Raw genomic sequence first — 22275 nt, 5'->3', positions numbered from 1 at the left:
AGGATTTTGGGCTCAGGGTTTAGTTGATAAGTTAAACTCGTTGGCATGTAAAGTATCTGAAACTCCTTTGACTCAGTTGTCAAGAGGCAGGTAGGCATCTGCAGTGAATGATAAGTATCACTGGACGCCCTTTAAGCTTTGTTTGTAGACAAGATTCATAAGATTTTTTAACTCTAGGAAGGTCAACAAAACTCACTCTTTGCTTTCAGCTTGGCCCTCCCTCTCTTTATTTTCATATACACACTTGGCTAAACTCCAACGCTCTCTCAAATTCCAGAAAGGATCCCGTTGGGATCTTCCAGGGATCTCAGTGAATGTTACTGGAAAGAACTGCCTAGGAGCCGTAGTGAGTTGTCCCATGAGGAATATGGTGAGTCTCCCCATTTCTTCCGATTTTCTCTTATGTCCTTTTATAGTAAAGTAAAAGATCTTAGAAATCTAGCATACTTCTTGTTGATTTTTTAAAAATATTTAAATAATCTTTGTAGTTAGTAATAGCACTTATTTTATACGTTTTAATTGATAATTAGTGGCATATTGGAAGGATATTTATTATATGTTTGTACTATATTTCAGCACCTTACTCAATGATCTTATTGAATCAGAAGATTTTCAGCTGATATTTTTGGAAAACCCTCTTTGAATGTCTTTTAGTATCTTTTATAAGACTCTGAGGAATTAACATGAGGCTTAATGGTTAGAGATTCTGTCAAGAGAGTTCTTATATCTAGAAAAAATTATTTTAAATTCAGTATCATTATTACTATAGTAATAAGCAAAATAATTTTCAAAAGCTTAAAATAAATCTATTCTTAGTTTGTGTTTCTTTATATGTTAATAGCAAATAAGCTCTGGTCACTAACTCGTGATTTTCTAAGGCGTCAGCATGTTACACTGAATCATAATTCTTAAGTGGAAATCATCCTTTGTGAGGCAGATGAAACATTTGCAAAGAGATTTATAGCGTGTTACAGGCATAGAATTATTTTTGTGGAAAGCAATTCTAACTAAAATAAATGAGAAACACGTGCATAAAAGTAACTTATGCATCTACAAATGTTTTCAGTTGTCTTGTGTATTTAAAAAAACAAACAAAACTAAGCTCATGGTCCAATCTTCTAAACATGTGTATTTCATCTGAGAATTTTACTCATATTATCAAATTATGACTTCCTAAATAAAAATGTTTCATTTAGAATGAATGAAATGATTTCTTAAATCTAAAATCAAAGAAGCACTTTAAGGACTAGCCAGGGACACAGTTCACTTCGTGGTTCCCAGAGATTAGCAGCATCAGATCTTCTTAGACCCGGGAATTACTTGCTATTACAGCTGCACATTAAGACAGAAGCTATGATGTCTATGATGGCTTGCGAGAGTGTCTAGACCACCATCAAGTACACGTGAGAAGGAAGAGGTAGAGGTCACCTGTTACCATACTGTTTTCCTGTAAAATTGCTGGTTTTATTTATTTAATTTTTTAATCCTCACCTAAGGAAATTTTTTCCATTGATTCTTTAGAGGGAGGGAAAGGAAGAGGAGGGGGAGAGAGAGGAATATGGTGAGTCTCCCCATTTCTTCCGATTTTCTCTTATGTCCTTTTATAGCATGCCTCCTGCATGCACCCTGACCAGGGCCAGGGGCAAACCTGGCACCGAGGTACATGCCCTGGGCCAGTAATCGAACCTGTGTCCCTTTGGTCTGCAGGCTGACTCTAACCACTGGGAAAACCAGCCAGGGTTAAAGTTGCTGTTTTTATGTGGAGACCTTTGGGAGGCAGGAGAACCCACATGGGTATCTTTTCTCAAAACCCATGTGCCTTGGGGATAGTGTAATCGTTGGGATAAAAGGAATCTTTTCTTTGTTAATCGACCATATTTTACACAAAACAAAATTTCCCTCTACCCGATTTTATTGGATTATTTAACCAAATCTCTTTCAGGAATCTAAAATCAACTAAAGCATTTTTCTACTGGGGGTTGGGGTGGAGAGAAACATATTTTATAATAATTTTCATATTTTTGTTATTTTCTTCACTAGTTAGGGATGAAAACACATTTTGAACATCTGACCTGTCAACTCAATTCATGTGTTTTCTGCACTGGGTTTAATAGTTAAATGCAGTTTTCAGAAAATAACACAAACATAGTCTTATATACCCTTTATACATGGATCTACCTATTCTATAACTCTGCCCTTTCTTGTACATACCTGTATTTCTTTAAACATGAAGACACCCCACATTGCAGCTACAAATCCTGGACCCTTAAGAAAAAAGAACTTTAATTAAATTAGTTATTTTCCTGTGACTATACTTTATGTAAATACAGTAAATAGGAGAGCTGATTTGACACTTGATAATCAAATAACTTTCTATTGTAAAAGCAATATAACAATATTGACAGGGAAATAATCTCAACCCTAACTCATCATTAAGTTAAACTAAGTAGCATTAGGTAAAAAATGAATATATATATTGATTTCAGAGAGAAAGGGAAAGGGAAAGGGAAAGAAAGAGAAACACCAATGATGAGAGAATCATTGATCAGCTGCCTCCTGCATGCTCTATACTAGGAATTTGAATTAAGCATGGTTTTTGTGGAGAAAGTATGTTGTGTTAGCATGTTTATGATTCTGTTTCAAGCCTGCACAAACTCTGGAAGTTTCAAATAAACAATTCCAACATGTTTTCCCTCTCCCACTACTCCAACTATCCACATGGCTGGGTCAACAAAGTCTGACTCCACTCTGGCATGTAAGAGAAGTAATAAAAATACATCACTCTCTGTCAGCATCTGGAAAAGCCTACATCAAAAGAGCCAGAGCAATAGGTCAAAGGAACTGTCTGTTATCAATGACGTAAGGTCCTAAACCTCAAAACCCAAACTAAACAAGACTCATCTGGGTCCTTTAGGCAATTCTATCCTGGCTTCGGACAATAGAATAAGGATATAACATTCATGTTATCTTGCTTTTTTTTTATTTTATTGATTTTTTACAGAGAGGAAGGGAGAGAGATAGAGAGTTAGAAATATCGATGAGAGAGAAACATCGATTAGCTGCCTCCTGCACATCTCCCACTGGGGATGTGCCCGCAACCCAGGTACATGCTCTTGACCGGAATCGAACCTGGGACCCTTGAGTCCGCAGGCCGACGCTCTATCCACTGAGCCAAACCGGTTTCAGCTATCTTGCTATTTGCTTAAGAATTTTATCCTCTTTAATCAGGAACTGAATTTCCCTTCAGAGTACATGGTGGAAGATAATACCAAAAGGTATAATTGACCTTTGAGACTTTTTGGCTGATGATTTTCTAAATATTTGCTTAGCGCCTAAAGGGTACTGTGACGAGTAATGCGACTGTGGGAAGAAGTGCTTTGCTAAATGCAAGCATAAGTCACAGTGTGTGCAGATGCTTTGATTCAGGCAAAGGAGAGCCAAACAGGAAGGGCATTCCTAGATAAGACACACACCTGCTTTGGCAGTTGGGTTGTATTTTTTCCTTTTGTGCATTTATACAAAATATATCAGTCTTTCAAAACGAGGTGAGCTTGAGCCATCTTGAGAAGCTCAACTCTCTGGATAAACTTTTAGGCTCAGGGGGAAGGCATGGAGCAGAGGTAACAAGCTCTTTCTCGGGCTATGTTGGGCTATATAGGTTTGGTTTTCCTTCTTTCCTTCCTTCCTTCCTTCCTTCCTTCCTTCCTTCCTTCCTTCCTTCCTTCCTTCCTTCTCCTCCTCCTCCTCCTCCTCCTCCTCCTCCTCCTCCTCCTCCTCCTCCTCCTTCTTGCTTTTTAATTGAATGTTATTTGCCATTAAGCAATGCAGATACACTTTCAAGAAACTCATAGCCTACTCTCCAATAGATACGTCACAATGGAAATATCTGTACCTGGAAAAACAGAACTGCTGGGATTAAAAAATGTACTTTTTTGATAAAATAAGAATGACTATATTTATAATTATTAAAACTGGGTATGGGTATATTTGAAATTTTCCATTAGAAAAAGTTAAAGTAAAAAAAAAATCTATTCTGCTAAGAAAATAAAATTAAAAAGAGTGTGAGATCCTTGAGGGTAGGGACTGAATCTTTCCTGCATGTGGATAAGGTTGTCTTAATAGACAACAAAAGGGGATAGGGGAGGCTAGGGGACTGTCTAGGGCGGGGGGATAAAATGGATACATATGTAATACCCTTTGTAATACTTTAAGCAATAAAAAAAAAAATAGACAACAAAAGTCAAATCAAGCGAGAGCCTAGTGGCAATGGGACCTATTCCTCGTCCCCCAGCAATACTGTCCTTCCAGGTAGTCGTCCTCAAGCACCACAGGAAGCTATACCTGCAGGGTGGGATGACTGTGCTTAGGTCAGTTGAAGCTAACGTGACCACTCCCACTGCCCCCTCTGCCCACACTCCACCTACCTCAGCAATTCATTTCCACTGACCTCGGCTTTAATGTTCCCCTGTACATCTTTACCATAATTTAATACAAGAAACAGTGTTTGGAAACCCATCTCTCTATCAAAATATTCTTTTGTAAAGAATATTACTCAATGTTAATGTCCCTTGCAAAAGGCCCCATATGATAAATTCTGTTTAAAAGGTAGTGCTAGAAGATAAGTTGTCTTTGCTGAGAAAATAATGTTATCAGTTAAAAATAATTAGCTACCTCATTGTATTACCCACTTCTACACGTGGAAAGCAAAACTTAATTTTTAGTTGCATAGATATTTACCCTTTGTGCTATTTGCTTCCTTTCTCATTTTTATTATAGTTTTAATATTCCATTTGTGTTTCTATTTGTCTTTTGTGGCTTGATTGCATCTGTGTGTTGTTGTTTTTTTAATTATCCTCACCCAAGGATATTTTTTTCCATTGATGTTTTTTTTTTTTTTTAGAGAGAGTGGAGGGAAGGTGAGAAGAGGGAGAGAGAGAGAGAGAGAGAGAGAGAGAGAGAGAGAGAGAGAGAGAGAGTTATTAATGTGAGAGAGAGAGACACATGGATTAGTTACCTCCCGTACACACCTCCACCCAGGGCCAGGGATCAAGTGAGCCTGCAACCTAGGTACGTGTCCTTGACCAGGAATCAAACCTGAGACCCTTTAGTCTATGGGCTGATACTCTAATCATGTAGCAAAACTGGCCAGGATCTATCTGTGTCTTTTATATGAAATTGCTTCAAACCCTTTTTAGAGAACCCACATTTGTTCAAGAATATAATATTTATATCTCCAGTCAAGGAGAATACCATATTGTATATTTTCCATGCAAATGTACTTGCCCATTATATTTCCCATATCACAGGGTCACTTCTCACATTAAGTATCCTCGATATGATGAGAAACACACCCCTTCGTGGAAAGACTTTGGGTTCTTTGCCATTCCAATTATGAGGACTTAAACCTAAAAACATTCCTTATAACATATCCGATTTCGATAACATTTTCCCTCAGCAGAGATTATGAATGTCACAATGTGGGTTCTTTAAATTAAAAAAAAAAAAACAACTAGTTTTTTTTATTTAGTTGCACTTTAAAGCTAACTATTTTATGAACATAATAGAATTGTGAAAAATACACTGTTTGAAATCCGGAATTTATATTACAATTTAAGGATGTTTCAAACTTCAATGCAATGTGTTTTAGATTAGACAACATGTTTTTAAAAATTAGTTTTCTAGGTTTGCACAGGTGTGCTGATGAAATGTTTCAGGCAAATTTTATGATAATGATTTAAAAGCGGGGCTGCCGTGTGTATATATGTCAGTCCTATTACCATAATGAACCTGAAACACACTCTAAATTGGATTCTATACTGATGACAAAAAGTAGCACCGTGTACTGTAAACTCTGAATGGAGAAGGCTTGAGATTTCCACTTGTTTTCTCACTTCAACAACGCTCTGAGCGATTGCCTCAATTTTCTCATCTGCAAAATGGGGACAATCTTATTACTACTTGTCCTGCCTATGTCAAAGGAAGTATTTTTGTTTTTCTGTTACCTAGCTATATTCTACATAATTGGCATCTAAAAAAAGTCAGATGAAGCAAATTGTAATATGTATGTCATGATGAATGGCATTGTCCAGACACAGTACTTTGCTTTAGCACTTTCTGCAAGCCTTCCTTAAAAATACTGAAGTTCCCTATGAACAGGAGTAGGAAATGCTTTCTGTGTCACAAGGTTGTCATGTGATTCAAGTGTGATAATACCAAAGCATTTTTACATTTATAAACTGTTACATAGAGGTGGATATTGTTATAAGTAGCAAGTTATAATGTATCCAGAATGACAGTAGGTAAAAGGACCCAACAAACACTGCAAGGATATAAAAATTGAACACACCTACTAAAGTGAAGTGACCCAATGTTCCCTTAGCACTCAAGGACATGACATAGAGGGTATCAGTTTATCTACATCAGGGGTGGGGCCCGGAAAATCATTTGGTCTGGCCCTGCCAAGATATTAGGGGTGGGTAAATTAAATGTTTGACCAGCACTGGCTGGTTTTGCTCGGATAGAGCATCGGCCTGCAGACCGAGAGGTCCCAGGTTCGATTCTGGTCAAGGGCATGTACCTTGGTTACAGGCACATCCGCAGTGGGAGTGTGCAGGAGGCAGCTGATCGATGTTTCTCTCTATGTTTCTAGCTCTCTATCCTGCTCCCTTCCTCTCTTTAAAAAAAACCAATAAAATATATTTTAAAAAATGTTTGTCCAAATATAGTAGGCTAATTTTTAAATTGATAATTTTGTTTGGCTCATTAAATGAAATTATAAATATCCAAATGGCCCTTGGCAGAAAAAAGGTTCCCCACCCCTAATCTACATGAATCTCTATTATACGAATTGTCCTCCTAAAAAAATCAAACTCCATAACAGTCTTAGTGATTCACTAAGAATGCTTCAAAAAAATTAGATTTACATTTGAAAAACAGAAATGTGGAGACACAGTTCAGCTACTTACAGCAGTGATGATGGGAAAACTGACCACAGCGCTGAGAGAGTGATTAGCAATGAACCAGCAGCAGGTGGCTATTGCCCAAAGTATTCCTGACAGAAATCCTGAAACAGGCAAACATCACACATTTACAAGACACATTCCCCTCCTGAAAAATTCACGCTCTAGAGTTAGCAGGAATATGAAAGTACACATATCAATGCAGTCCAATACACACTGTTGGCCAACTTGTGTATGCTTTATGATCATTTTGGAAACCAAGGGATTGCTCTTGATCGCTATGGGTACCATTAGCAATCCTCTCAACTTATTGACATGAAATAAAGTACCCAAAGTAGTAACTGAGTAAAGATTGGGTATTGAAGAGGGGCTTGGGAAAGACACTGGATCTGAACATGCTCTGCAATCACCATTCACTCTAAACCATGAACATAGCAATATGTGAAATTCTGAATGTTGCTGTAGCTAAGGAAAAAAACCTAGAATTTATATGAAAATACCAGCTAAAAATTTCATGATAATTTAACTAAGCCTTCTATCATCCTATATAATAAAAGCCTAATATGCTAAGTGTCCGGTCGTCCAGTTGTCTGTTCAACCAATCAAAGTGTAATATGCTAATGATATGTTAAGGCAGCTCAACTGTTCTCTATGATGTGCACTGACCACCAGGGGGCAGCCAGTCAACTGGTTGGCCAGTTGCTATGATGTGCACTGACCACCAGGGGGCAGCCAGTCAACTGGTTGGCCAGTTGCTATGATGTGCACTGACCACCAGGGGGCCAATGCTCATGCAGGAGCCGACCCCTGGTGGTCAGTGCGCTTCCACAGGGGGAGCGCTGCTTAGCCAGAAGCCAGGCTCACACTGGTTGAGTGCAGCGGTGGTGGCGGGAGCCTCTCCTGCCTCTGTGACGGTGCTAAGGACGTACGACTGCTAGCTTAGGCCAGATATCCCCTGAGGGCTCCTAAACTATGAGAGGGTGCAGGCTGGGCTGAGGGACACACCCCCCTCAAGTAGACAAATTTCGTGCACAAGGCCTCTAGTTTTCTATAATGGTCTAGTGGTATAGTGGCACACTTTGGCTTAAATCAATCAGGCACTCAAAAAAAAAAAATGAGTCTCTGACATATGCTTTTATTTTGTTCTATAAAAATTTTACTTGTGGACCTTTAATCCAAATTGACTGTAGAAAAATCATGTGAGAAATTATATGTATATTTTTTATCATCAATGCCTAATGGATTAAGTGCAAAAGCATGTGCATTTAACACTCTTTTTGAGCTCTCAAACAACTTTTCCTTACTTTTTGGGAAAAAATGTTTGCTTTCCCAAGTAACTGCAGTTTCCTATTCATTGATACTTTTAAAAATCAAAGTCATAGGACTCTGACTTTTAATGGGAATCCTTAGATAGTAAAGAAGAAATAATAAAGTCTGATGGTCAAGATGTTTTGACATAGGAAATGATCTTAGATTCATTGTTCAAATTTTAAGTTCTATAATAATGACTAGCATTTTACATTTAGTTTCATGGCTTATAAATCCTTCATATTTGGTGGTGAACTGGGCTAAAGCAATAAGCGAATGAAAACACACACATACACACACAGAATGTCTTGATTTCCATAAGATGATTATATATGTTAAACTAGAGGCCTGGTGCACGGATTCATGCACTGGTGGGGACCCTCGGCCTGGCCTGCAGGGATCAGGCTGAAACTGGCTCTCTGATATCCCCCAAGGGGTCTCAGATTGTGAGAGGGCACAGGCCAGGCCAAGGGACCCCACTGATGCACGAATCCATGCATTAGGCCTCTAGTATGCATATAAGATCTTTGCTTAACCTCTTCCCGCCCTCCTCCTCCCCTCTTTCTTCTGAGATTTATCAGTCTGTTCTGTTTCCATGCCTGTGGTTTCTGCTCCTGTGTTGAGCATCTGCCCCCTGGTGGTCAGTGCATATCATAGCTACCGGCCGGTCGCGGCTGGTCACTTAGGCTTTTATATATATAGATGAGTAAAGAATGACATTTTTACAGAGTGAGAAGATTTTCTGTAATAAATATTCTTACCTGGCAAGACTGCTTCAGGATATAGTTTAGGATTATTTTTCATGGCTATACAGTAAGCCAGAAAGTAGATGGTACTCGTAAGAAAGATGCCACTGGCGTGTGCAAAAACATAGTCTAAATCTGAAAATAGATTATAAAGCTCTCAAGTGTATCATTTCAGTCACATCAATCGTAGAGTTCTAAAACAAAACAAACTCACCAAAATGAACTTTAAACATAAAGGCACCATTAATTATATTTTATCACCCTAGTTTTCTGCATGCCCTTTATATAGAGTTATAATTAACATATTTAAAATCAGAAAATAGTAAGTGTAAATTAATTACTATAATCAAATCTAAAAGGCTCGCTTTTATGATCATCTTTGGAAAGCTAAATAAGAAGCACCATGTGAATACAATGTTAATATCTCCTTTTTAAGAATAGTATTCAGATCTAATTTCTCTAATGGTTGCAGCAATTGTAGCAAATTTCCAGTAGGCTGTAGTGGGAGAGGGGTGTGTAAAAATTTGGGGGGACTGCTAGTTTCATACGGTCTAGTGATCAATCTGGAGACCAGTATCACTGTTGCAGATGACATCTATATAGAAGAATATTAGGAAGTTACCCCAAAGAGAGTTTTATTCGTTTGATTATGATAAACCTGATTACACGAGGGATTTAACACATGGTGGTCTGAGAAACCACAACTCCACTGATTGTTTAAGAGGATGGTACTTTGCCGAAACCAGTTTGGCTCAGTGGATAGAGTGTCGGCCTGTGGACTGAAGGGTCCCGGGTTCGATTCTGGTCAAGGGCATGTACCTGGGTTGTGGGCACATCCCCAGTAGGAGATGTGCAGGAGGCAGCTGATCGATGTTTCTCTCTCATCGATGTTTCTAACTCTCTATCTCTCTCCCTTCCTCTCTGTAAAATATCAATAAAATATTTAAAAAAAAAAAAAAGAGGATGGTACTTTGACCATAAAGATGAGTGTCTTACAGGTCCTGGCTGGGAAGGCCACATTGGACTCAATGGTTCTCTCAACTAAAATTCTGACTTAAGATAAATGGTCATATTTAGGGAGGAAAGTTTGAAGATCAAAGAGTTTATCTATTCTTCAAAAATATTAAGTGCTACTTCTGGATCACATAAGAACACCACACCCACCCATCTATGCACTACCGCAAATGGCAGCATATCATAACAATGAAAAGCACAGGCCGGCTGGGTGGTAATCCTCCATCCACTACTTGCTAACTTTGAGACTTGAGTAAATTACCCAATCTCTTTCTGTCTTAATTTTTCAATTATAAAACAAGAATAATTAACAGGCCCTAGCTGGTTTTGCTCAGTGGATAGAACATCGGCCTGGGGACTGAAGGGACCCAGGTTTGATTCCGGTCAGGGCACATGCCTGGGGTTGTGGGCTCGATCCCCAGTGTGGGTTGTGCAGGAGGCAGCCAATCAATGATTCTCTTTCATCATTGATGTTTCTGTCTCTCTCCCTCTCCCTTCCTCTCTAAAATCAATAAAAATATATTTTAAAAAAAAGAATAATTAACAGTGTTCAACGAGTAATGTTGTTATAGTGGAATTCAACCAATAACATTGCTACAAATGAGTTATTATTGTAATGAGCTTAGAACAGTGCCTAGCAGAGCATGCATTACTTATGTGTTTGTTAAGTAAGTGAAATAAAAATTATGCCCACCCCCTAGAATTATTTTGTAATAAGCTGTGTTGCTTTCAGGCTATACTAGTATATGAGTTTTCATAAGAAAGATCCCCAAGAACTGACTGCACTATTTGTAAAAATAAATTGCCAAGGACATTGTTTATTATGTCCCAGTACCAAGGACAACTGTACTCCTGGACAATTAGTTGTTTTTATCTAGTGTTCGCTAAATCGTGGGACTGATCTGATTTCCACTGTGGCTATAAGACTTAGAGCCAGACTTGTGGTTCATTTCTCTCAAGTGTACAAGTGTAGTACAGTTTTTAGACTAATTTCTGGTCCCGTTTGATTTTTTCACTCTTGTTTTTCTTTCTCTCTTAATTTATCCCCTGTGTTATTCTATCTTTAATAGTTTTTATCCTTCAAAAATGAAAAGAGTAAAAATATGAGAAGTTTTTGTATAAAATCTAAAAGAAAAGGGAGAAGTTAAAGGTTTGAATACTGTTCATGGGGCTGAGTATAAAAAGGGACAAAGCAACTATGGTACCTATTCAAAGTCTATCTGCTCATCTAAAGTTAAAATCCTAGCCTTTCCATCAGTCTTTTCCCCATGACCTTGGCCCTCCAAACTTCTCCCTTATTTGAACATCAACCATATTAATTTTCTGTACCATCTCATTTAGAATTTTATTACCCACGATCTCATTCTTTTATCACTTCGTGGGTGTAAGCCATGTTCCAACACCTTTTCATCTCCTTTTGAGCCTCCACAAGGCTATTGCACGCAGTGTTAAATTTATGCCTAAGAAATTAATTCTATCACTACAAGCAGATTATTAGGGAGCATTACGTTGGGCCTTTCAATGTACCACTCTGTGCTTAGAAAGTAATATCCTCCGATTCAATAGGCTCTACCATGACCTTTAGGAAGCTTATACTTAGATCATTACTTGATTTTAAAGTACTTTGTACTGGATTTTAGGGTTGTTTTTTTTTGTGTGTGTGTGTGTGTGTGTGTTTTTAAAGAGAACACATATTTTCTCACAGATCACCTAACAGAAAATAATCTCCAAAGCTTAGTGTAAAGCTGGAAACCATGTGTTAACCTAAGATCCAAGGAACTGAATGCTGACTAGAGTAAAGTTGATTATATTTTTATTTTAAAGATCACATGAAAATACTCAAACAGTCTTTTATTACTTTTAATCTTTAGTGCCTAATTCACCACTTGCAATGAAAAAGTAAGATCAAATGTATGTACCAGTATTTACTATGATCACATTCTTTTTTAAATTAAATTTATTGAGGTGACATTGCTTAATAAAATTATATAGGTTTCAGGTGTACAGTTGAATAATACATCATATCAATACTGTATTGTGTGTTCACCACCTCAAGTCAAGCCTCCTTCCATCACCATTTATCCATCTTTACCCTGTTCTACCTCTCCACACCGCCTCCCCCCACCCCCTTTCCCTCTGGTAAGCACCACACTGTTGTCTGTGTTTATGAGTTTTGTGGTTTTTTGTTGTTGTTTTGCTTAATCCCTTTACCTTTCTTAAGTAGAAAATCAGGTATTAAGTTTATTGATAAAGTAAAATAACTTTTTACTCTTACCATAGTGGCTTGCCCCTGCATATATACTATCATTTCTTTTGCTGTGGTCCTTGATATAAATGATTGGCACAAATGTGGATCCATAGAGTATTCCAGATATCACTGCAAGACTGCAGCCCCTTAAAAAAAACACACAATTGCTATTAATCTTGGTCGAAAGCAATATTTCTGTCAAACACACAAATGGAATCATAATTAAAGCATGTTTCAAAATGCAAATCACAAGCAATTATGCAGAAATCGCCCATCTATCTCAAGCTCTATGACTGGGCAAAAGTCAAGGAAGTACCCTGCAGGGTCCGAATGCCATCAGGACTAAGAGTGCAGCTTAGGTCTTCTACTGTCTAATTCTGGAAATGCATGATTTACAGAAATTATATTTGGATTATCATTATAAATTGTCATTACATAGTTGAGAAGATTGCTATCATATTATACAGTCTCCATAAATAAACTTGGCTCTCAAATTAAGTTATGAAGTATTTGTGGACTGACACTATGCCCTCTGCTTTAAAAAACACACACACACACACAAAAAAAACCCACTGTATAATATCCAGCACAGGGGCTAGGGAATACTAAGTACTAAACCCAGGTTTGTTCAAAACAACTATGGAGATCCACCAATTTGCCTGTGTCTTATTGACGGTGGCATGGTCAAGAGGAAGTGCTAATTTAATAGAACAATCTAGATAGTCAATGTAAAACTATTGCTTTTTGTAAGAAGGAAATGTTTCTTTTAAGTCCTGGAGTTATGTTGACTCCTCAGACTTGCTTTCTACATGAAGCAAGTGTTTCCAATGATTTTGGGGGTAGATGACTAGTACTTTTGAAGAATCCCTTTAACTTAATCCAAAAGGACAATGGCATGAAACAGGAAAGAGTTTTAGGCAAAAACCATCCTTTCCAAACTTAAAAAGAAATTCTTGAAGTCTATTTTAATAGAGCTTTAAGGAATATAAAATTGTTTAAGCTCAGAGGGCCAACTCAGCAATGAGCTCTATTCACATTAGAAATCCTATGTCATGGTGAAGCCTGGGCCTCACAGTCCTGGAGGCATGTCCCCAATACAGACCAGGCTAATAGACCAGGTCTGGCTAATTGTGAGGCAACTAAACATATCTTTCTGAACAAACATTTCCTTAGTCAAGGAGATGCTTTGTGAAAAAAAATATTTTGTTTGAGAGATCTGTGTTATTCTGAAAAAAAAAAAAAAAAGAGCAACGTATTCAATTCTTCCAAAGCTTGTGTATGGCTTTCATTTGTTCTATTTATTCAAATGTTTACTGAGCATTTTCTATGCGCCAGACACTACCTCTTTCTCATTGAGAGGATATTGTATATGCTCACAGAAGAAATGCTTTATATTCTTGAGGCAAAAGAAGATGTCACCACATACAGTCCAAAACAGCCATCGGCTGTAAAATGCAAGCAAGTATACTATTACAGAGTTTCATAATTCTTTTTTTTAATTTATTTTATTTTATTTTTTATTGATTTTTTACAGAGAGGAAGGGAGAGAGATAGAGCGTTAGAAACATCGATGGGAGAGAAACATCAATCAGCCGCCTCCTGCACATCTCCCACTAGGGATGTGCCCGTAGCCCAGGTACATGCCCTTGACCGGAATCGAACCTGGGACCCCTCAGTCCACAGGCCGACGCTCTATCCACTGAGCCAAACCGGTTTCGGCCATAATTCTTTGTCAGCCCCTAAAATTCTAAAATATAGGGGCTGATGTTGAGCCTAAGTCTTTCAGTTCTTATGAAGTAATTTGGGGAAGGAAGGCAGGACCTATACAGAAACAAATACTCTCCTATATCTGACAAGGAATATCTTGGGATTACAAACCTAACAACAGTAGAGAGATTTCCCGTGGAAGGTGCACGTCCTGAGCAAGGCAGTACTGGGGACGTGAGTTGCCTAATTCAACTGGGATTGCTGTTTGCATGCTGTGGCCTGTACGGCCTCTTTTACTTTCGGTACAAAGGTCCTGCAAAACGAGATTGCTTTGTATCAGCTACTTTTTGGCTAAGGATACTGCAGCGGCTTAGGAATTCCTTGAAGCACTGAGACAAAGGCCCTCTGCATCTAAAAATTCAGCAGGAAACAAGAGCTAAAAAAGTCAGAGCTCGTGTTACCATTTTCTTCTTGAACTCAGACCACTACCACTTCACTCTGGTCATCTTTGCTTTAATCAAATAGAAAACAGGATACGAGACCCTCTTCTTACACCATTCGGGACTGCACTGGAGAAAGTTTATCCACCCAGGAGGAGCCAGGACAGGGGTCTTGAGTTTTGTTGGTCACCTATTGAAAGCGTAGGCACAAACCAAAACAAGAACAGCAGTCACTTGATAATCACATTGGTGACAAAAAGATTTTCAGTGTTTTTCTCTACTCAAACATACGTTAAAATACGAACATTTTATACTATGTGTTCTGATTCTGTGGATATTCCTAGACTCAATGTTTCTGACTCTGATCCTCTTTTCATTTGGAACTGGTGGGTGGGTAATTGGTAAGTTGACTGTGTAAATTTTTTTTTTTTTACAGTTTTAACATAGGTCAATTTTGAGGCACCTATCAAAATTAACAAAAGTGATTATTGCTTGTTGCATTTGCATATTTTGGTAATCTGTTAAATTAAAACCAAGGAAAACTCAAAGATCCTTCTACTATGGACTGCCTTAGATCAATAGGCATTTTATTCAAAAAATTTTAATACTGAAATTAGTTAATAAGACATTTCTAGCCATGTTCCAAAATTAGGCTAATATTCTAAGTCAGAAAAAAATGATGAGCAAATTCATAGAATTTCTACTATTGTAATCATCCCTGCCTCTTAGCTGAAGTTTCTTGATGTCATACTCCTGCTTTTGTAAGAGATGAGAAACTAGATTTGCATTCTTTTCCAAGTGCTAGGTCACATTTTCCTTTGGCCATAACTGAGGAGCTCAGGTGTGTGCTTGCACACTAGCCGATTATGCTGTTTATGCTTGAACCTTGAACCTTGGTTTACTTGTATCCTTCCATTTTGCCTAGAAAAATCTTGCCTACTATGTATCTATTACCAAGTTGCATTTATGTTTTTGCTCCTTTGCTGGAAGGGTGGTTGGTTAGGAGACATATCTGAATCCCTAAAGTGGGCAAGGAATACCAGACATCTTCTCTCACCCCCCAGCTCCTCCATTCTCCTGAAAACATTTCCCTGATTAGAGATGCTTCTGGATTAGTACATCTCTTTTCTCTTATACTTAAGCTAATTTTATTTAACTTTAGTGTCAGTTTAACTGAGGATTCTGTCACCTTAGCTGATAGGAGTTTTGATAAGAGAAGAAGAAAGAGAGAAGATAGGACTGATTTTGAAGTAAGGAGTAGAGACAGCACCTCCCAGGGAGGCACTACCTCAGTGCAGGTGTGAAACGGCAGACTCAGAGGCAGCCAGGGGGCACTTATTGTGCACCAGGCACTGCCTGAAGAAGAGAATCTTGGAATAGGAAGGGCTAGAGGCGGGGCTCACAGCAATGAGGGGTTACCCGGAATCACTTTTGCATAAGTAGTCCTGGCACTTCTGCTGTGTCAGATCTCTTCTAAAGGTTACTCCTATTTAATCTAGATTTGCTATTCCAGTTTATTTTAGGTTCATCAAAGTCAAACAGTCACTCCTTGCATATTTCCTATCTTTGCCTTTGAGTGGAATAAGATATGGCAGAAAAGAGAAATAGGATGAAAATAAAGTCCAATCCCTACTTGTGAATGCCTCGACCTACACTTTCATTGGCTTCCTCTGACCTATGCCCCCTGGCCTCCCTGAGCCTACTTTAAAACCTCCTTCCTTGTTCTTTCTAAAGTAACTTTCATATTTCTCTACAATACTCAGGGTTCTCCTATTGTTGAAATCCTTAAATCATCCCAAAATGTGGGCTTGTACAGTATATATACATCTTCTAGTAGCAATCTACTGTTAACAAAAACAAATAGGCTCATGTGTTTGCTGAGAAGCTTTCCTGGGGAAATATTGCTACATAGACTTCGTTGTAATAAATAAGATATCTTAGATAGCCATGACTGGAAAAACAAAACAAAACAGGAAAAACACCACCTTCTTATCTTTGTTTCAAATCAATGCATGTTCCTTTTATCTTAATTTTATGTTTCAAATAAAGTCGTCTCTCAGGCTAGACTTACATGCTCTGTCATTAATGGTGTGGTATCCATAGAACACGTGTTCTTTGGTATTTCACTTTTGATGAAGAAACATATGAAAGTACTGTAAAGAAAATAAATTTTAGTGATATTTATCTTGAACCCTGGTTCAAGTAAAACACAGCTTAAATAAAATCCTAATGGCATGATGATCACTTCCAAACTGCCCCTGCAGCGGTCCTGCCATTTCTCCAGGACTTCCATTCTCTTTGGCATCTCTCATGGTCCTTAACGGCAACAGGTTAAAAGCTAAACTCATAGGCTTTCCCCCTAAATCAGATCTTTCTCTTGATTTTCTTGTTTCAGTTCATGGCTCCATCTTTGTTTTCATTCCTGCTTAACCCTGGAATTACATGGTAAAATAATACAGATAAAAAAATACCTTGAAATAATATTTTTTTACTATTATATTGACACCCCCTACCCAAATGTTAATAGCACCTCAGTTGGAAACAGGTAACCCTGATTGGGAGTGCAGAACTGTGCAACTCCCATGGAGGAGAGTGAGGCCATCTACCAAAGCTACAGGTGTGCCCACTCCTGATCTAAACAATAAAGTATAAGAACAGTTTACCTAGCATTTACATTGTATTAGGTATTACATGTAATCTAGAAACTATTTAGAGTATATGGGAGGGTTGTGTTATATAAGGGACTTGAGTATTTGTGATTTTGATATCTGCAGGGGGTCCTGAAACCAATGCCCCATGATACTGATGGACAACTATGCAGGGAGAAAGATGCACCAGGAAGAAGGGTTGAAGCTAACACTGTGGAGGATATGCCAGATTAAGGAGTCAAATTTATTCTGTCTCCAATGGGGAGACTGAAGAGGTTCTTAAATAGAAGAGTGATGACCAGATTTGATAGCACATACAAGCAACTCAAACTGGCAAAAGGAAAGAATGGAATTAGGGAAATGAAATGTGTGGTATATAGATGGGTAGGTAGTAAGGACCCAAAGTAATGGAAAACCTGTGAAATATTCAGACGTTTATAACATTAGATAAAGGGTGGTGCATAAAATAAAAAAAATTAAGGTGACAGGTTTTGATTTTGAAACATTATGGCTAATACCTTTTATGAAAAGAGGGAATTCAGGAAGAGGAACCAGGTTGCAGGGAAGGGTAAAATGAGAAAAGTAATTCTGATTGGAAAATCCTGAAGGCAAAGAGAAAGGAACTAAACGTCTAGTGTTTGTAGAGTGCTGAATTAGCAGAGTCCTCATGCACAATTTATTGTACTTCAAATTGAGTAGGAGAAGCCTGGGAGGTAGCTATGTAGAGATGTCTATCCTGGTCTATAGATAGATGTAAGGACTGTGGCCCTGAAAAGGTAATGGCTAAAAACAAAGATTTGGGTTTCCTCACAACACACTCTCATGAAAAGACCAATTAAGTGAGAAGAGAAAAGAATACAGAATAGACCCCAGGGAAATCCAGAGCATTAATTTTAATTGAAAAGAAAATCTGCTTTTGTATGAACTCTAACTCCTGGATCTTCATTAAGACATGTTGAAGAGAATGTGCTGGACGCTGCTTTTTGGTGTCAGGTCTACTCCCACCCTTATAGATTCTCTCCTAAATATGAGGCTTATAAGACTTAAATCTACATTTTCTCAAACCGTATTGACAGCTAGGTTTTGCCAATGGAAGGCACATGCACAAGATTAAAAGGTGGGAGACACCATTTGGTTTTGGTGATGGCTCCAGAAATTTCAGCAGCAGCAGTAGGTTGCTCAGGGCAGAGGCAGCTGTTCAGCAGTACTGGCCAGATGTGTGCTCTGGGTGTATGATGGTACCACCTTCTTCCTCCAGCTCCATTGGGCCTTATAATACTTTGTAAACAATCCCCTGTGTTAAATCCTCTGCTGTTTAAAATATCTTAAACATCACTACTGGTTGTAAAGACTGACTGATACTTGCAGGAAGTCACTGCTTGTCAATACTGTCAGTGCACCAAGGAACACGGAAGGCTGATGGACCTTGGGCATTAGCAGGACTGATGCTAAGCATTGATTGTTGAGATAGTGGTGGCTCAAGGCAATTCCTTAACCTGATAATCCTTTTACTGTTTACCAAACTTTACCTTTGATATGCCTATATGCATTGCTAGAGGGCAAGATGTGTATCTAAAACTGAATGAAAAGCAGAGGGGACCCAGTCTTGGGGTACCTCTTCAAGAAAGAGGTCTCCACCTGGCCCCCCATGCCTTCTAAATTCATATTTCTTATATAGCATTTTTATTAGTGTGTTGGCCCCTCCTTCAGATCCTGAACCCTGCCGCAAAGGTTGTGGCAGATACTTTCACCTTAGATATGATATAGGACAAATGTAAGGCTAGAAATGACCTACCCAATCCTTTAAAAACTGGATTGTGTGGAGAAGAGAAGCAATAATTTCAATTTAAAAAAAGAAAAGCAACATCCTAAACCAATGTAACCTTATTCCAAGTTTTTTTATACTGACCATGAAACTCCAAGCTTATTCAATGAATGACCTTCAGACTGATTTAACTAAGTTAAATAATGAAATGAAAGGTCCCAGAAATTCCTGTCAGTAAAGAAGCACAGAAGGAAGCACCACAGAAAAAGCTCATCGCATTTTCCCGCCTCAGACAAGCTTCAAACCAAGCTACATGAGTCCCCGGTGCACTGATTAGCTTACCATAGAGTTGGACTACACATATCCAAAGGGGAAACAGCAAATAAACATGAAAGTTGTTAATAAAAATGACTATTACGATAAAAATTACCCAATACATAGAGCAAAGTGTCTAGTACCATACAAACCACTTAATATATTTTATTTCATTTAATTCTCAAAATATATTACAAGGCTGGTGCAATTATTATCACAAATTTATCCCCAGAGGAAGAAACCAAAGCTTTGGAGAAACTAAGTGATTTTTCCAATGTCACACAGGTAGAGGTGGTAGAACATGAATAATTTGTAATTTTAGAGAATGTGCACTTTCTGCAGAAAGAAGAACTATGGAGAAAAAGAATGCCTGATGGACTGGATAAATGGCCTTATTTACCATTAAAACGAAAGCATGCTAACATTACAATTTTCGGGTGCAAAGAAACTGTTTTTGAGAGAGCTACTCAAAGCTGTATGAATTATGCAGAATTCATAAAATTGCCTCCAACCAAAAATGTCAGGAATCCGCTATTTTAGAAGAATCTATGTTATTTCTTCTCCAATTGGCCTGGAACCACTCTCTAAGGCAACATTTCAATGACAAAGAGATTGTTTCTGGAGCGTGGCTGGGGAAAAGCTATCATTGCAGGAGGAAAGGAAATATAGCATCCTTTCCCTGAAGAATAAAAAAAACACTAAAATCTTCCCAGGCGGGGCTATCCATTATGTGAAGCACTGACCGGGAATATAAATGGCATCTAGAGAGGAAAGGGGACTGCATGTAAGGTGACCTAATTTCTGTTAGAGTTCTATTGACTGAACACGGCCATATAGAGATTCCAAGTCATTTTCATCCTCATTCTTATAGAATGTACAACTAGGCACAGATACATCTAAAAGTGTTTTAGATGGGTGTATGTTTGCATAGGTGACAGAGTTGGTTATCTAACTGGGTTAAGAAGAGTTGAGTGAAGTGACAGGAAAGTGGAAACTGGGTGGCACAGAGTTAAGTGAGTAATAATAAGAGAATCAGTGGTTATTCTGGGGGCCTCAGGAAGCCAGCATAACATTTACTTACATGGCATTAGTTAGTTTGCAAATTACTTGAATGTGCTACTTAATTCGAATTTTGAACCAAAGTATTATGATTTTTTAAATATTACAGATAATGAGAGTGAGCTTGAAAGAAGCTAAGTGACTTCCCCAGGGTCTCAAGGCTTTTGAGAGCTAGGTCTTGCCCCCTGGCCTCAGAGCTGGCATTTTTTTGTCCTCTCAAGCCAAGTCGGTCTGTGTAAATGAAGAATCTGAGGGAAAGCATGTCAATGTATGAAAAAATGAGGGTTTAAAAAATGTAACAAGCCAGGATCTTTAACAAGTACTCTAAATGTTTACAAGAAGAGATAAATCATTAGAAAATGCTTATGTACCTGACCACTGATAGTCCAGCGCCCAAGTAATTTAGCAGTGGTTTTGCGACTTCTTCTGCGTCCATTCCAAACCAGCCAAACCTGGAAATTGAAAAAGTCACATCAACCTCAATGCTGTTAAAAAGTGTTCATCATAGTGATTAAGGGCATGGACTCAGGGACAGATTCCTGGACTCCAATCATAGGTTCCTCACTTAATGGGACTTGGATAACTTATCTTCACTGTGCCTCAATTTCCCCTCTTTAAATGAGGGCAATTATATCCACCTTATAGGTTTCTTAGGAAGATTAAATGAGTTAATATATATAAAATGTATTTGTGAATGTCCCTTTCTTACTAAGACTTAAGGAAGAAGAAAGACAAAAAATGAATTGAGCGGGTAATTGAATGCTAATTGGTTGGTGACAATTTTGCATAACATTTGAAACAGACTCGTAAATAACTGCAAGTTCTTTTTATTTTCATGCTTTGACATTGTAGTGGTCATTACCAACAATCACTGTGAAACATCTAGCGGGGAGAGAAAAGGAGGCAAGAAGAAAATGAAAATAGTACATGTGAAAAGCAGGGTAGGAAATGGGGAAAGGACAGAAAAGAATGTATAGGAGGTGAGTGGTTTTGTTATTGTTGAAGGTGTTGTAGTGCTTAAGTGGGAAGACCAGATCAAAAAGTAAGGTCAGAGTAATAGCCTCCGTTTTATTCATTTTCCCAAACTCTACTTGAATGTGAATCTCAATGCTGACCAAGAGCAGTGCAGTGCAGCCCACTAGCACTTTCTGTGATCAGGGGCCTGTTCTACAGCTGCACTGTACAAGTGGGGAGCTTCTAGGCAGATAGGGCTATTGAGCATTTGCAATGTGGTTAGTACCACTAAGGAATGGAATATTTAATTTTCCCCAATTTTAATTAATTTAACTTTATAGTTTTAGGTTTTTATTATTTTTTTAAATCAAATTATGTGCAGTTCTAAGATACATCATCTATGTGTATTGCATTGTGTTTACCACCCAAAGTCAAATCTTCTTCCATCACCAAATATTTGACCCTCTGTAACCTTGACTACTTCCCAACCTCCTCCCATTGGTAACCACCATACTGTTGTAACTTTAAATATAAATGGTCACATGTGGCCTGTGGCAACTATATTGAACAGCCCAGCTCTAGAACTGGGCTTGGCAAACTCTTCTTTAAAGAAGCAGAGAGTTAATATTTTAGGCTTTGTGGGCCAGATGGTACCTTGCAACTACTCAACTCTGTCACTGTAGTCTAACAGCAGCCACAGACAATACTTAAATGGATCGGTTTGGCTGTGTTTCAATGACACTTTCTTTACAAAAATGTCTGGGAAGCTGGGCCCTAGTCTGCTGTCCCTGGCCCAGACTCTAGAGGGAAGAATATATGCTTTAGAACTAGACGACCTGGGCTGAATCTGGCTTATTAGCTCCGTGACCTTCAGCAAGTTACTCAACTTCTTTGTGTATCAGTTCTCTTATAAGATAGTGCTTACCTCATGTATTTGTGAAAATGAGCCAAGAATAATGCATACATACAACATGTCTAACAAATTGTCACACAATAGAAAGCGGAAGATAAACATCAGTTCCCTTTCTCTCTCCCTAGTGTTTTCTCCCCCCTAGAGATAATTTTTACTATATCCTGATCAAATATCTAGATCACTTCGTTAGAACTCTGGG

General features: G+C 38.3%; 1 protein-coding gene across 6 annotated transcripts in view; it reads right to left on the bottom strand.

The window, feature by feature from the left end:
* Window positions 1-22275, bottom strand: part of TMEM144 (transmembrane protein 144) — a 71573-nt gene that overhangs the window by 4628 nt on the left and 44670 nt on the right. For 4 of the 6 annotated variants that reach the window (XM_059697715.1, XM_059697717.1, XM_059697716.1 and 1 more), the window contains 7 exons: window positions 20581-20661; window positions 16494-16575; window positions 14536-14612; window positions 12303-12421; window positions 9029-9148; window positions 6966-7063; window positions 2212-2265 (listed from right to left, as the gene is read on the bottom strand). In XM_059697715.1, coding sequence (XP_059553698.1) covers window positions 2212-2265; window positions 6966-7063; window positions 9029-9148; window positions 12303-12421; window positions 14536-14612; window positions 16494-16575; window positions 20581-20661 — 631 coding nt within the window. The remainder of the gene's footprint in view (window positions 1-2211; window positions 2266-6965; window positions 7064-9028; window positions 9149-12302; window positions 12422-14535; window positions 14613-16493; window positions 16576-20580; window positions 20662-22275) is intronic. The other 2 variants (XM_059697719.1, XM_059697720.1) reach the window with 2 other exon arrangements.

The sequence above is a fragment of the Myotis daubentonii genome, chromosome 5, assembly GCF_963259705.1.
Source record: "Myotis daubentonii chromosome 5, mMyoDau2.1, whole genome shotgun sequence".
NCBI lineage: Eukaryota > Metazoa > Chordata > Mammalia > Chiroptera > Vespertilionidae > Myotis > Myotis daubentonii.
The sequence above is the reverse complement of the archived record's forward strand: the minus strand, read 5'-3'. Positions and strand labels throughout refer to the sequence as shown.